Below are 16,943 nucleotides of genomic sequence, written 5' to 3'. Positions count from 1 at the left end.
AAAATACCTCAATTTGGATTTTTTTAAACTTTGAGCGACGAGCGGCACGGGTTAACGTCGTTTGATCGAGCTCAAATTTTGGCTCTCTCAATATCTGGAAAGGGGAAACGTTTTGTGGGGTCCAGACGAACAAGATTCTGACATTTTCCCCCCCCTATATGAGATCCGGTCACCCTAGTGGTCACCACTGAATTTATGACATTTTAGCTATGGGGCACACCCTATTAGGTCCCTCACATAGTAATTGTAGCCTCTGCCCATGGCCACTGCTCAGCGTAAGATTGTGTCGTCCATGATGATAGCCTCACACCATGTAAAGTCTCAGGACAAAGCTTGTCTTCCAAAAATTAGGTCTGGTGGTGGTGAGGTACGGCAGCTCTACCAACCTTGTTGGGTTTGGCGAGGTGGGACCGGTGTGATAATATGGGGGCCACCAGCAGTGTGCACAGTTTTCGGGATGGGAGTGAGTGGTCAATGCCAATAAGGTTGATCAACAGCTGTGCAAAAAAGTTCCCCAAGACATAAGTTATTTCTTTTAGACAGTCGGACACTTCTGAGTTTTTATTTCTATGGCAAAATAAACCCTAGGTTTTCACAGCGCCATATGTAGCGGGATAATATACAAATAACTGACACATCAGACGGTATATGACACATATGTGAATGGTCACAGCCCGCTAGGGGCTCAGAACAGTACATGGATCATACGCTCCTGTGATCTGCCCTCCCTGATCCGGAGATGTCTCCGGGATAGGGGACAATGTCCAATCTTAGCACAGTGAGCTAATCTGACTTTTACTACATCCCCATTTGCAGCATGTATTGGACAAACCCAGTGCTGCTTCCCGTCCTCTCCTTTCCACCGCCCGTACGGGGTCCTCCGGTACTCCATGCCTGCTCCCTGTGGGATCTCTCCAGGTTTGAGGGGATCCATAGTCCAAGATATCACCGCTGTGGGGTCGTAAGTTGGAAGCCCACTCAGTAAATACTTCTTCTTCATCAGAATTGATATCTGTGGGTCCTAAGTTCCCAAAAAGATCAGCAAGGTCACCTGAAAAACCCAAAAATTCTGTTACCTTACAAGCACACAAGGCATGCAACGTCAGCGTGAAAGATGGCATCCGACCTAAAATCGATCTACGATCAACACAATGCAGATCTAGTTCACGTGGTTTCCTGGGGGTAATATCTCTAACTCCCCAACATGCTGTGGCAACTGGAAAGAACAGGGTCAGTGGTGGTCAATCATCTTGCATTGGTCTCCAACTTTTTCTTCCGAGGAAGGGTAAAATCGGCTCATGGCTCCCAAATGTCACCTTGATTCTAGTGTCCTATGGGCCAGTGGCCAGTCTATGGTTGAATGGGTGGGCAACTGTGCTTTTGCTTCGTTATTTAATCCAGCCTTGGGCAATACTATAAAGTACCAAAATATACGTCTCATCTCCTAGGCTTACCAAGTGTGTTCTAGCAACACAGGAGCCAGGTAAAGCTGTAAAATTTCCAAATCAGTAAAAATATATCTTTGTGCCAATGTTACCTAAGTGAGAAACTAGGTCTGAGCTGAAAAAGTAAATTATTGTGTATGCAAAATGTAAATGCATATAAACACATGGCCTTTACACAGAGAAAACAAAAACAAAAAAAACAAATATCCTGAAATAAAAAAAGTTAAAAGTAAATTGCAAAAATTGCATGAAGGTAGTAATAATAATAAGGGTATTTAGTAAACATAATTTTGATCAAAATAATGTACAAGCCATCCCGCCACGTCACGGCAACCCTTGTGGGACAGTCCTACTCTAGTATTTAAAACCTTTCCACTTGTCAAGTGACGTAAATGTGAATAAGGACCGAGGGACTGAACCACCAGTAATAGCATAGGCCAGACAGGATGGATTTCCCAACTCAGAAACAGGGCGGTCACACCCTTATATGCACAGAATGGACATTGAACTAAGGCCGGGATCACACACAGCGTAATACGGCCGAGTCTCGTAGGTTAAAACCAAGCTCTGGCGCCGGCACTCCTGAGCGGAGCATGCAGCCGCACAGCAATACATGGAGCTGCACGCTCCGCTCCGGAGTGCCGCTACCAGAGCTTGGTTTTAACCTGCGAGACTCGGCCGTATCTCGCTGTAGTGTGACTCCGGCCTAAATGAGAAACTGGGTCTGAGCTGAAAAAGTAAATTAATGTGTATGCAAAATGTAAATGCATATAAACACATGACCTTTACACAGAGAAAATAAAAGGCAAATATCCTGAAATAAAAAAAAAAATTATTATTATTATTACTACTATCTTCATGCAATTTTTTACCATGTTACCTAGTAGAGTGAGCAGGATGGTTCGCATCAAGGCATCACGTATATTCCTCAGTTTATCTTTTCCCCATAAACATATTACACAAAAGTGTGACTAATGTATAGGGAGAAATAAACTGAAATCATTTTCAGGGGGAAAATAAAACTGACAAAACTAAAACAATGTGGTTGCATAAGTGTGAGCACCCTCTTATTGACTAATTGTGAACACCACGACATCCCCAATCACATTTATCCTCATGTTTCACAGTAATCAGTGCTCAGCCGCCATTATTTACAAGGATTCTGATTTACCCAATGTAAAGTTTTGCTGTTCTAGGAGATTTTTACTTACATTTTCTTATTTGCATTTTACAGCAACAGCCAACAACACAGCAAAGGGATCTCAAAGACAAAAGTTATCAATCGGGAGAAAGGTAGAAAAAATTCCAAGACATTAGAGATATATCATGGAAACTGTGACGACGTCATCAAGACGTCGCTTAAATTTAGCACAAAAGCAACGTTACCAAGAACTAGACGTCCCTCAGAAATTGATGAAAAGAAGAAAATTGTTTCGGGAGGCTGCCAAGAGGCTGACAGCAAAATTAAAGAAGCTGCAGGCATTTCTGGCAAGTCATGCTTGTGAATTGCATGCAACAACAATCTCCTGAATTCTTCATATATCCGGACTGTGGGGGAGGATGGCAATTCAGAAGCCTTTTATGAAAAAGAATAACATTCAAGCCTGGCTATGTTTTGACAAAACCTACATTAAACAGGCCAAAAGTATGTGGGGAAATGTGTTATGATATGATAAGAACAAGATTGAATTTTTGGCCATTATTCCAAAAGGGGCAAAGCTGACACTGCGCATAACTAGATCACCATCCCCACAGTGAGGCATGGTGGAAGCAGCGTTGTGCTTCGTGGCTGCATTTTGACAGCTGTAAATGGGAATTTAGTCAAGATGGGGTGACTTATTAAGTTCCAAATATCAGTCAATTTTGCAACAAAACCTTCAGGCCTCTGCTAAAGGGCTGAAAATGAAGCCGAATTTCACCTTTCAACACAACAAAGACCCTAAGCAACCTCCAAATCAACAAAATTATGGCTTCACCAGAAGATCATAGTTTTGGAATGGCACGGCCAGAGCCCAGACATAAACACCAGTAACAATCTGTGGGTGATCAGAAGAGGGTGCTGTACCCAGAAGATGCCCCCGCAGTGTGACAGATATGGAGCTACTGCAAGGAGGAGTGGGCAAAGATCGCCAATTCTAGATGTGCTGCGGTGATAGATCCCGACCCAAAAACACTGAATGATGTAATAAATTCAAATGGGACATCAACAAAAGTATTAGTGTAAGAGTGTGCAGACTTATGCAGCCACATTATTATAGTTCTTTATTTTTATTTTTCCATACAAAAATATTTCAGTTTGTTTTTCAATGGATTTATACAGATTATGGACGACAATAAAGGTGGAAAAAGTTCTAAAATGATTCTTCTTGGTAGGATGTGTTTTCTTACATGACAAAAATCAGGCATCATAACGGGTGTGTAGACTTTTTTTTAAAAAACACAGTCGTTCTAATCTTGTACATAAGGGATTGTTTTCTAATTGTTAAATTGATGAAATTAGGCTATACTAGTTATAAAGACTGAATAGAGGCCCCCTGAAGTGACAGCCGCAGCAGGACTCCCTTTCTGCTCGTATACACTGCGCGTGGATGTCAATGAGCCCTTGAGAAGGCTCCGACCAGGGCAAAGCCATGATGGGAGCGATCATCTTTAGCATTGGATCTGCTAGTAAAATAAGGTATATCCGCAAAAATGTACTACTTAATAATAACTGAATTGTCATGTTAGCTAGTTTTGTGGTTTGAGCTCGTACAGAGGTGATAACAGAGCGGCCGACAGGTGGTTTTTACCCACAGAAAAGCCAAAGAACTTGATGTTCTGACGAGGCGTCAAATAATAGAACACACAAGAGATATAATATAGATAAAAAGTAAGTAACAAGCCTCTAAGAAAAAGACGCAATGTGAAGTCATGGTGGAAAGTCAACGGTGGCCCCCTACATGATATCTATAGGTCCTAATGGGGCAACATAGCCGCACGAGGCCTGTTGCTTTGTGGGATGACTTGTACTTCCAATATCCCTCCCAACTGTCCCCGTTATTTAGGCAAATGCTCAAATATTGCCCAAAGTGAAGAGAAGTTGTCTATCCATAGAATTGGTGACACCTTCTAGATTGGTGAAGGTTCTCCAAATGGCAGAACAAGGCACTTTTATCCCTTAGAATGGAGCGAAAGTGCACATACCGACCACCGCTTCATTCATTATCCATGGAGGCTTTTTCCGTCATCCCCATGGAGAATGCATGGAGCGGAGGTGGAGTATGTGCTCTACTACTCCAGAGATAAAAGTGCCCCATTCTGTCGATCGGTGGGGAATCCAATGGTCAGACCCTCACCGATCTCTGCTATCACCTATCATAACTTCGATTCACTGGACATCCCCTTTAAGGCAGATGGGTAATTGTTAGATCCCCACCTAAATGCTGTCTGTCCTCAGGCAGAAGTCTAATTTGGGTAATATTGTCCTTTAAATTTATTCCCATTTGGAGGTCAAAAATATAAAAAAAAATAACTATGACGAATTCCAGGCAGTTTGTAGTTAGTCAGGTTAATCATAAACCTAAAAAGTACCTGGCACCTCTCCCTACATGTCAGGTTCAGCAAATATACATTTACCATTAAATATCTTTTTTTTCCTCCTTACAACTGTGTGTTGTATCACCCTCATTGTTTCAATGGAAAAGTAACTATATTAAAAAAAATCGACCTAAAAAAACACCAGAATTGCCAATTTTTCTTCCCAGTGCCTCCTCTCCAAAATGTAATAAAAAAGTAATCAACACATGATATGTACCCAAAATGTCACCAATAGAAACAACAGCTTCATAGACAAAGAAAACAATCCCTCACATTGGCTCTATTAACGTTATGGGCCTCATAACATGGCGGCAAAAAATAAAAATAAAATAATAATTAAAAATATATATATGTATTTTATTTTTTACTTGTTTATTTTTTACAAATTGTCTACACTTTTTAGCCAAGAAAATCTGAAAAAAAAAAAGATATTTAGTATTGTCACAAATGTACTGGCCCGAGGATTTGTGCTGATGAATATTTTTTATCAGACGCTAAATGCCACAAAAAAAAAAAAAACAGTAACAGAACTGCGTTTTCTTTTTTTTTCTCACCTTTTTACCCCACTTGGATTTTTTTTTTTTTTCAGAACATTAAATAATTCTATAATGTAAAAATAAACAAGGCAGTGTATGGCTATGTTCTTGGCATAGAAAAAGTTACAGTTTCTGGAAGAAGGGGACAAAAATAAAGGAAATTGACTCCATCAGTAAGGGTTAACGAGACCATCATTTAGTCTTAAAAGAGAATTGAGACCTTGAATAACCTGTAGGAAAAAGTTACTTGATCATACAAGATAAATTCTATGCCGTTAGCTTTGGGATTTCCATACTGGAAACCAATGGAGCACAGCTCCCCTTCCTGACGGTAATTGGGGGTCCCGGGAGGGTCTACGTGATGTCATTTCAGATGCATCCACAGATGTCCCAAGCAGGACTTGAACTCATGACGCCCCTGCTGTAAGGTAACGGTGCCAACCAGACAGCCATAGTGATACCCATCGTGTAATATTACTGACTCATTATCTAGGCACAAGCTGCAGCTAAGCTGGTGTATCTAAGCAGATCCCGTGTAACAACCTAATGTCTCATGTGAATTACTGCAGTCTGATCTGGTGCATCTAAGCTTATGATGCGGTCTCTGAAAACCGCACCGTGTACATGTTTATAAAGATGTATTTTACCCACCTGTTTGCATGGCATCATTTCGTCTCCACCGGGACCCTCCACATGTAAAGATGACCGCCCGTATGAATTCTCGTCCGCATAGCTTCACCCCAATGGTTGGCACTCTCACACTTCCGTGGGCGCTGCCGTGCAGGGTCAACAACCACAGAAGTGTCAAGAGAGCTGGCGCCAGTCGCTGCCGCATTATGCTGGACGGTCCCTGGACGGCAGCAGCATGAATGAGAACATCTTCAGGACTGCTGGTCACCCTCTTATAAGGAGGCGGTGTGGTCCTGAGGAAGAGATAAGCACCTTCGTTCTGCGACCCCCTCCCGGACCTGCTCTGAACGGAGAGATAACCTTTCTAAAGCATAATCAACCTGGAATTATTCAGAGCTCGCCAGTAGCAGAAAATCATTCATTTACTACTTGACAAGTCTGCCGGACACCATTGCACACTGTGCACCGAAGATTACAAATATTCACTCTAGTGATGTCACTTATCATTGATCTCCGATGAATGACATCATAGGGACCTACTGGCAAATCTGCCCTGCTGCGTCTAATCTGTCCACTCTGAGAAAACCGAGCTGGAGTGCAAAACATCGTGGGCATACAATGGGCAACACTTGTCAAAAGTCCTTCCATCTCTTCTACCCAATAGGTGGGAAAAACCTACTCAAAAGAACGCTCTCCAATGTTAGGCTTACCTGGTGAGGTGGATCCTCCAAGCCCAAGCTCCAGGTGAGCAAACATGCATCAATACAGCAGATGGGTGAGGCACACATTACCCAGATAGCAGAGGTACTGGAAGCCGCAGGCAGACAAGTACATAAAGTACTGGAAGCCGCAGGCAGACAAGTAGCTAAAGTACTGGAAGCCACAGGCCGACCGGTAGCCAAAGCACTGGAAGCCACAGGCTGACAGGTAGCTAAAGTACTGGAAGCCACAGACCAATAGGGACCTAAAGCACTGGAAGCCGCAGGCAGACAGGTAGCAGAGATACCTGAAGTCGGAGACAGGCAGCTGAGGTACTTGATGCCACAGGCAGACAGGTAGCTAAAGTACTGGAAGACACAGACCAACAGGGACCTAAAGCACTGGAAGCCGCAGGCAGACAGGTAGCAGAGATACCTGAAGTCAGAGACAGGCAGCTGAGGTACTGGATGCCACAGGCAGACAGGTAGCTAAAGTACTGGAAGCCACAGACCGACAGGTAGCTGAGGGACTGGAAGCAGCAGGTCAACAGGTCTATGAGGGACTGGAAGCCGCAGACAGATAACTGTGCACAAAGTAAAAATCTTAAACTAGGACACAGGTGTGTATCTTGGTGAGCCTTATACAGATTCAGGCAGATGAACACATAAGACTACGCTGGGTCATCTGCAAAGCCCAACGTGGAGCATAACAAAGTTTAATGGACCGGGGTGAGGGAATCAAAGCCCAGATTCAGGGCAAATGCATAACAGTACCCCCTTCATAGGGTCCATACCAAATGAGTCCGCAATCGTAGGAAACGGATGCTTAGCGTGAAATTTTCTGAGCAACATTGGAGAGTTTAAAGAGGTTTTCCCACAAACAAAATTGTATTTTAATCAATAGATCTTGGAATAATAATGATAATTTCCACAATTGTTTGTGATTAATTAAAATGTTCCTGTGCTGAGATAATCTTGTAAATGTGTCCCTGCTGTGTACTGTGTAATGTCTGTGTCTGACCGTACAGGAACCTGGTCTGATCATACCACAGCTCCTGGGCAGAGGAGGAATTAATAGAGTATACAGACAGGACAGACTGACGCCCCGGGAAGAAGCAGAAAGCCAAAACGCGCGTCGGGGCTCAGGGGTTCACCACCATGGGCATTATCTCTATTTACTTTTATGTAAGTACCTTCATTTGCACTTGTTATGCAGGCTGTCACATTGGCAATGACTATGTGACTCATTCAACTTGCCATGCATAAGAGTTAGGGTACCGTTACACCTAGCGACTCACCAGCGATCCCGACCAGCGATATGACGCAGTCAGGATCGCTGGTGAATCGCTGGGTGGTCGCTAGTGAGCTGACACTCAGGCAGATCTCACCAGCGACATCGCAGGGGACAGGGATCGCTACTTACCTGTCAGACGCGGCGATCCTGACGTCCTCCCGCCCGGCTCCACGCATCGCTTGTCGTCACAGCAGGAAGCGCCGCAGGAAGTGGACGACGAGGAATGGTCCAGGAGCTTCTCGCGCGATCAGCGATAACCAGCGGAGGAGCCGGTCGGAGGTAAGTATCACATGCAGCGATATCGCTAGCAATATCGCTGTAACGTCACAAAATCGGTGACTTTACAGCAATATTGCTAGCGATATCGCAGTGTGTAACAGGGGCTTTAGGAGGTCATATTTAGTCTGATATATATAGTCTGAGGTGCCTGTGGAGTTTAATATTGATGCTTAAAAGAGCACATATTGTACACTGAATCTACTGGCACTTCCTTTCTTTTCTCTTTGGAGAATTTATTAAGTACAATTATTCTACCTCATATGTGATCCTCTTTTGAAGTCATTATTGCCCTCTACTCCTCTTTGGTCAGACCTCATCTGGAATATTGTGTCCAGTTTTGGGCGCCACATTTTAAAAAAGACATCAACAAACTGGAGAAAGTTCAGACAAGAGCCACCAGAATGGTGACCGGTCTGCAAACCCTGTCTTATGAGGAAAGGTTGCAGGATTTGGGAATGTTTCGCCTGCAAAAGAGAAGACTGAGAGGAGACTTAATAGCTGTCTACAAATATCTGAAGGGCTGTCACATTGTAGAAGGATCAACTTTATTCTCATTGGCACAAGGAAAGACTAGAAGCAATGGGATGAAACTGAATGGGAGGAGACACAGATTAAACTTTTTTACAGTTAGAGTGATCAATGAGTGGAACAGGCTGCCATGAGAAGTGGTGAGTTCTCCTTCAATGGAAGTCTTCAAACAGAGGCTGGACAGACATCTGTCTGGGATGATTTAGCGAATCCTGCTTTGAGCAGGGGGTTGGACCAGATGGCCCAGGAGGTCCCTTCCAACTCTACCATTCTATGATATATACCAGGCACATGTTTTCTTTAATTTTTCTAATATTGTTTTGCAAATTCTGATTTGTGGCTGGTTGGTGCTCCCCTTGGGGTATGTTTACAGAAACTATGGCCAAGTAGCTGTTTTTATATTTGTTTTAATCTTTATCTAATAAATATATATTTTTAACCTATTCATGGTTCGCTTCTTATAGGTGACAGTGTAATTGCTGCCCCTATTGGTTTAAGATTGTATGTTGAAGTGCCATCCTTTGAAATTTGGACATAGTTGATCTTAACCATGTTCCTGTACAGTCAGACACGGCCATTACACAGAACACAGCAGGGGCACATTTATAAGATTATCTCAGCTCAGGAACATTTTATTTAATCACATCCAATTGTGGAAATTATTATTATGCCAATATTATTAATTGTAGCGCAGCGGGGTTGGTGCAGTGCAACAGATAGGCAAGGACCCCAGAAAAGTTCAAAGCAAATGTCTTTAATGTCCAAACAAACTCACACAGGAGTGATGTCCTCCGGATCGCAACTGGGTTTCCATAAACACAGTCCAGAACTCCAAACCCGTTGCTGTAGACACACCCAAGGCAAAAATTGACAGAATTAAATGAAATTGTGGCTACAGAGCCACTTCCAAAACCTGGGATGGAGAGAGGGATCCGCCCCACTAGCAAACCTGCAAATCCCTCTAAAAATAAAACCCTCTTATCGGGTTTTTCCTAACAATTTGACTGAGTCACTACTTGGACCCAATCTACTCTTTCATTTTGCCTTGTGACTCACAGGCATCCTGCTGTGAACACATGGCACTCCAGCGGGTTTATTAGGTACACATATTGACCCTCGCATATGATCCCCCTCACTGCCTCATATAATCTATTGATTAAAATTAACTTTTCTTCATGGGACAACCTCTTTAAATCCTTATTTGGCACCAAACATCTCTGAGCAGGACCGTATCCTTTCAAGTCAATCAAGTAGAGGAGAATCCCGTAAACCTTCGTACAGTCCAGAATTTTATTGATCTCGCACTCCATGTCAGAATATGAACCATTAAGGCTGTGTGCACACGCTGCGGATTAGGTGCGGATTCATCAGCGCGGATTTTGTAAAATCCGCAGGTGAAACCGCAGGTCAAAAGACCTGCGGTTTTACCTGCGTATTGCTCTGCGGTTTGGCCCTGCGGTTTTTCATCTCCTCAATGGAGGAGATGGCAAACCGCAGGGGAATCCGCAGAAAGAATTGACATGTCAATTCTTTCTGCGGATTGAAAACCGCAGATAATCCGCGCGGAAAATTCCGCACCGTCTGCACTGCGGTTTTTGATTCCCATAGGGAATCATGGTACTGTACACCGCAGCAAAAACTGCTGCGGGTCCGCAGCGGCCAAAACCGCTGCGGAACCGCAGCAAAATCCGCAACGTGTGCACACAGCCTTACAGGGACAGTCTTGACCTAAGGAGAGAACCTATTGAGGACCAGAGGGTGCCGAAAAGACATATGAAAGGCATTAGGGATTGTCAGAATGGGAAGTAGTTTAAGACAGAAGGTGATGGTGACTGGGTTTACTTGCTCAATAGTTCGGAATGGGCCAATGAAATTGGGTGCCAGTTTTTTAACAAAGAGTATTCAATTGGATGTTTTTCTTGTAGAAAGCCATTCCTTATCTCTGGGGCCGATGATGGGAACAGGTCGGTGGTGTCTGTCAGCACTCTTCCTAGCTTTCGCTGCAGCTAAATTAGCTTGTACCTTAGTCCAGATATTATGGATGTCCTGATAGACGCCGTACACGGGAGAAAGTAAGCTTTTAGCTGGAATAAGCAGAGGGAGACGAGGTTCTTTGCCAAACACAATAACAACTGGAGATCTCCTAGTAGACTACTTATTTTGGTGGGAGTTGGAGAATATTTGTAACTATTGCTCCATGAACTGATTCATTCTTTCAGCCTACCCATTAAATTGGGGTTAATAGTCTGGTGAGAAATCCAGAGAAAGTTTTAAGTTCTTGCAGATCCCTCTCCAGAACCTGGAAACAAAATGCACAGCATGGTCAGAGATGATACAAGCTGGAAGACCATGGAACCAGAACATTTCTTTAAAAAACACTTGAGCCAACTGTAGAGCAGATTGAAGACCTGGTAAGGACACAAAATCAGGCATTTTGAAGCAATGGTCCACAACGATCCATATAGTAGTGAACACCTGCACCTCAGGAAGATCAGTGACAAAGTCCATAGAGATAGCCCAAGGCTCTTGTGGAATTGGGAGAGGCCTAAAATGTGCTTAGCAAAAAAGGGTTTGAACTGCGTATACTAAGGGCAGGATGATACGCACTCCTTGACATCTTGTCTTCGTTTGAGCCTCCAATAGGAGTGGGAGAGTTCAGTGGTATGACATGGATGACCAGAAAGGATGTATGAATGAGCCCAGGATAAGACCTTCCAGCTGAGTGCTTTTAAAGCCATAGAACGTTACTTAGGTGGTGAGGTGGAGGAAGAAGAGATGGCAGCAATAATGCGGTCAGGTTCAGTTACATGTGGATGGAGATCATCAGCAGCATCAGATGGACCAAAAGACCTGGATAGAGCATCAGCCCTGTATTTTTTTCTCAGCTGAGCAATAGGAGAGAATGAAATCAAAATAGTGAGAAAAAGAGCGACCATCAGGCTTGAAGTTGATTCAACCCATGAGCAGACTGAAGGTACTCCAATTTTTTGTGGTCAGTATACGTATATAGTCACTTTGAACATAGCTCCTTCAAGAAGATGTCGCCATTATTCATGGTCCTTTTTTAGGCTAAGAGTTCACAGTCACCAATGGAATCATTCAACTCTGCTGGAGAAAATTGTCTGGAGAAGAATCCACAGGCATGATTTTTTTCTCTAGAGGAATTTCACAAGAGAAAGGTCTGTTCACTTCAAGATGGTGTAGGACTAGAGCAATAGAAAAACAAGACTTGAGTTCATGAAAAGCTCTAATGGCAGATTTTGACCAGTTCCTGGAATTAGTGCCCTTCCAACTTAGAACAGTCCAAGGGGCAACCACTCGAGAGTAGTTTTTAATAAGCTGGTGGTAAGGAATCTTTGGAGGGCCTTGCGACCAACTGGTTGTGGCCAATCCAATGTGGCAGAAACTTTCTCTGGGTCCATATGAAATCCACCAGCAGAGATGATGTAGCCGAGGAATGGCAGTTGTTGCCACTCAGAAAGGCACTTCTCCAAATTGGCATAGAATTGACTTTGTCGCAGACTCATTAAAACGGAGCAGACATGAAGGCGATGATAGTCAAAGTTTCTGGGGAAGATTAAGATGTCATCCAGATGTCATCTTAGGTTACTTGTCAGTCCACATATATAATCTATTTATTGGAATGCCCTTGTGGGCTTCAATATGTGGGAAGGACTATCCAAACAGCGCATGCAAGATTGAATAAGCATAGACAGAACATCCGCTCGGGTTACCAATTACACAGTGTGTCCCGACACTTTGCAGGGAGTCACAATAAGGATCCAGGAAAGATAAGATTGACCATCATTGACCATATCAAGGAGCTTGGTGAAAGGAGGCTGAGTAACCTTATTAGGAGAGAAAGCTACTGGATGTTTAGGTTGGGTACGTTATATCCAGAGGGTTGAATCTCACTATAAAGTTTCCAGGTAGGGTTAATGGTTTAGTGATTATGATTGATTTCTCTTTTTATGTGCAATATGTAGTTTTTTAAAAGGAGAGGGGGTTTTTTTTCTTCTTTTTTTGGGGATTTTTTTAGTTTTTTTTTATTTGGACAGGGTTTATCATTAGTTTTTTATGGAATATTGATGAATGTTGTCACCTGCAAAATGTATGATTGTCTAACGAATGTTTTTTTTATAATGTTTTTATTTTTAATGCTTTTATTGGGGATGTAAGGGTTAATGCGCAATATCAAGGGGAGGTTGCATAGGATTGTGGGTTGTTCCAACTAGGGCTACCTATAAAGGCTGTAATAATTGATGCTTCCTTTATTCCACCTGAGGAAGACAGCTGTGACCGTAGAAACGCGTTGTGGGTATTGGAGGAAGAATAAAAGTTGTTTTTTACCCTTTTTTTCTGGTTTCTGCCTCTCCTTTAGCGCTCCTACAGACCGCTTTTTTTTTTTGCTTCACATCCAGATAGACTAAGACATATTGATACAAAACATATCGAAAGATTTTGTTCACAAAGTGCTGGAACATAGTTGGTGCACTGCAGAATCCGAAAGTCATCACATAGTGATTATAGCGGATGTGGAATGCTGTCTGTCATTTCATTGCCCTCTTTGATGCGGATTAGGTTATGAGCACCATAAATCATTGTGGCATCTGCTTGGTTTTGTGTATCTTGGGCATGGGGTGCTCAAGCACTGTTGCTTACCAATGTGATGAATCGTTTGATAGCTTTATTTGGCCTGATTATAAGTTTATTAGCATCTGACAGTGTATGTGACATATGTGGAGTTATCATGATATTAATTTCTGTCACATTTGATGCTTGTTGGGTTTCTATCGGGTGTACAGCACTTTAAACCATCAACCTGTATGATATGTTTATTATACACCCTACCTGTCAGTAATTTTGTCCTTGGCACATTTGGGACTCATTTGAGACCACTTATTTGCATTTCCTTATGGTGTATGTATGATTCCACTGTGTAACTCTTTATACTGTCTCTTTTTCCAACACCATTAGCTCCTCCATATTTACTGTTTTTTGGGGTTTTTTTACATATCATTGAAATCATGCATGTCACCAGAAAGTGTACATCTTCATTAGAATAGAGTACATTCATTACGTTCCTGATTTGTATTAACAGTAAGGGCCCCGTTACACTAAACTACACACCAGCGATCCCGACAACGATACGACCTAGTCAGGATCGCTGGTGCGTCGCTACATGATCGCTGGTGAGCTGTCAAACAGGCAGACTCGCCAGCGATCAGGACCAGCGAGGACGCAGGTATCCAGGGTAAATAGCGGGTAACTAAGCGCGCACGTCGCTTAGTTACCCGCTGTTTACCCTGGATACTAGCGTGCTCGCGCTGGGAGCTGGTATCCACGGTAAACAGTGGGTAACTAAGTTATGTTTTAAAAGTTTATGTTTTTATGTTTTAAAGGGTTTTCTTCAGTTAGCCGGTTGTTTTTTCACCCTTTTTCTTATTTCATTTTGTAAGACAGTCTTTGAACGATTTGTTGCCAAATAAATTGGCCTTGATTGTATCTGTTGGGGGAGGGTATCCTGGCTGTTGCCCATTCAGAGCGCCGTAAGTCAGAAGGAGTAGCCGAGTTAAGTTGGATAGTCGAGTCAGGTTGTACAGGTGAGGGAGGGAACGCACCCGTTTCTAACGGAGCAGCCACTTCAGGCACCTGCCCCTCTCTTGGATCTACAGGCAGTTGTTCAGGACCTTCCTCCTCTTCACAATCAGCAATGACTGGAGGGGGTATTTCAGGAGCACTTTGCCGCTCTTCAATTTGGTTAGGATCTCTTGACAAACAGGGTCATAGCAAATTCCGGTGAACTATTCGAGTGGAAGCGTTTTCGTCCCCTTCAGGTTTGATTTCATAGAAGGGCCCTTCGGAGTTGATTCTCCGCTTCACCCGATATAGGGTCTTCTCCGACCGGGACTCCAGCTTGTCTCTGGGCCATTTATCCCGGACTAACACATGGTCCCCAGTTTGCCTCTGGATGCTCTAGTTCCTGAAACTTGGTCTGCACCAGACGATGTAGTGTCTGCAGACAATGACGATGTTCTCGGACCCAGGTGGACACACCCATCCGTGGGTAGTCCTCCTCTGGATCCAACTCCAGCTCAGTAATCTTCCTGGATGGCTGAACAGCAGGGTATATGGAGTGTAATCGGTGGTGAAATGTATTCAATTGTTGTACACCCACACCCCAACTCAGCTACGAATTCAGGCCACCGGGCTTTTCGATCTTCGTCCAGTGTCCTTAACATCTGGATCAGAGTTTGGTTGAACCGTTCACAGGCTACATTTCCCTGAGGGTGGTAAGGCTACTTTCACACATCAGGTTTTCGGCGTCAGGCGCGATCCGGCGTCGTGCCGGAACGCCGGATCCGGCAAATGTTTAGTAAAACCGGATGTGACGGATCCGGTTTTCTGCCGGATCCGTCTTTTTCTTGACAGACAAAACCGGATCCGTCTCATCCGGTTCATCCGTTTTTCTATCCGTTTTTCGACGGATTACGCCGGATCCGGTTTTTAAAATTGACCCTTGTGGCCTTCCGAACGGGATTGGCTACTGGAAAACTATATATAGCATGTTCCTACAGCCCTTCTTTGACAGGTTGTAGAGAAGAAAGTGCAGGTTGGAGAGAAGAGCAAGTTACTGGCGAAGATGGATGTTGTCATTGGAAATATTACCACTAGAAGTTCTGTGACGGTTTCAGGGACAATTTTCCACTATACTTTATGTCACCTCAAGGCAGAGTACACTGGGATGACAGAGTGTGAGAGATTTTTGCCCTAAACTTGTGTACCTTCTGGACCAACAGTATATACCTTTGCCAACCAAAGTTGGCTATCTTGTCATGGTCTTACTATTTTTACCTTTAGGCCACAGGTGTGTACCTGGTTGTGTTTTATGCAAAGTATTTCACCTTTTAACAAAAGTTGTGTACATTGGTAGGAAATCACCAACAATAAACACAACTTTTTAAGTGAAATACTTTGCTTCAAACACAACCAGGAACTGGTGGCAAAAAGCTAAAATTTACCCACAGTTATACCTGGTTTTGAATACCTTTTTACCTTTGAAATACCCTGTATTTAACCTTTTTTTAAAACATAGTTCGCCGCAGAAAGAAATGACAGACAACCATTGTGAAACGATAATTTAACTTTTATTTACATTTTTTTTTTTTTGTAAAATGTTTTTAAAGTGCAAAAAAACTTTTTTAGAAAGGTTTTAAACCCAATGGGCATTTTTATTACAAAAAACACACATTACAATTCTGTGTACTGTGGGGTGGAAATACTGCTGGAGGGGCTGCGGGACACTTCGACACTGGGTGTGTGGAGAGAGGACTGGGATCTTGGTGGGGAAGGAACAGTTAGAGGTGAAGGTGTGGAAAAAACTACAGAATGGGTGGACATGTGGGAAGCAGAAGAGGTGGTGGGTGGTGGAGTGGAGGGTTGGGCAGGGACTGTAGGAGCAGATGATGTTGATGGAAAGTTGTATGGGGAAGGAGTTTGGTATGGGGAAGGAGTTTGGTACGGGGAAGGAGTTTGGTACGGGGCAGGTTGCTGGAAGTGGGGAGATGACTGGTACTGGGGAGGTTGCTGGTACTGGGGAGGTTGCTGGTACTGGGCAGGTTGCTGGTATGTAATAGGAGGGGGAGGATGAAAAGTGGCTGGAGGGGGTGCAGATGTAATAGGAGGGGGAGGATGGAAAGTGGCTGGAGGGGGTGCAGGTGGAGGAACTACAGTGGTGGGAGGTGGAGGTTGGGAGGTAACCTGCTGGAGAGCACCGTGGCACAAATGCATTACATGCATCTGCTGGGCAGGAGAGAGCGTTTCCATGCACTCCACAACAGACCTGAAAAAGGTGTGGTTTGGCGAAGATCTTGCTTCTGAATGCATGGTTTGCAGAAGTGTCTTCACCTCCAGAATGCTGGAGTTGATCTGCTGAAAGCCTGCGGAGATTTGCTCT

The 16,943-nt window shown here is 43.6% G+C and overlaps 1 protein-coding gene across 1 annotated transcript; it reads right to left on the bottom strand.

Moving 5' to 3' along the window:
• Window positions 1-546: 546 nt before the first annotated feature.
• On the bottom strand, window positions 547-6,975 carry RLN3 (relaxin 3). Its single transcript, XM_073587580.1, has 3 exons — window positions 6,898-6,975; window positions 6,209-6,551; window positions 547-1,051 (listed from the first exon to the last, which is right to left on the bottom strand). Exons 1-3 carry the CDS (start codon window positions 6,973-6,975, stop codon window positions 771-773), a joined length of 702 nt encoding a protein of 233 aa, XP_073443681.1. The 3' UTR covers window positions 547-770.
• Between the last annotated feature and the right edge of the window lie 9,968 nt (window positions 6,976-16,943).

The sequence above is a fragment of the Dendrobates tinctorius genome, unplaced genomic scaffold (genome assembly GCF_039654945.1).
Source record: "Dendrobates tinctorius isolate UK_male_01 unplaced genomic scaffold, ASM3965494v1 ptg000099l, whole genome shotgun sequence".
NCBI classification, from domain to species: Eukaryota; Metazoa; Chordata; class Amphibia; order Anura; family Dendrobatidae; genus Dendrobates; species Dendrobates tinctorius.
This window is presented reverse-complemented; position numbering and strand designations above follow the sequence as displayed.

Excerpts from the sequence above, each read along its gene's own strand:
- RLN3 (XM_073587580.1), bottom strand. The coding sequence starts at position 6,975 with ATGTGTGCCTCACCCATCTGCTGTATTGATGCATGTTTGCTCACCTGG. Across the intron at positions 6,552-6,897 it reads TGGAGGATCCACCTCACCAG|AAAGGTTATCTCTCCGTTCA; the intron begins GTAAGCCTAACA and ends ATTATGCTTTAG. Across the intron at positions 1,052-6,208 it reads AAATGATGCCATGCAAACAG|GTGACCTTGCTGATCTTTTT; the intron begins GTGGGTAAAATA and ends TGGGTTTTTCAG.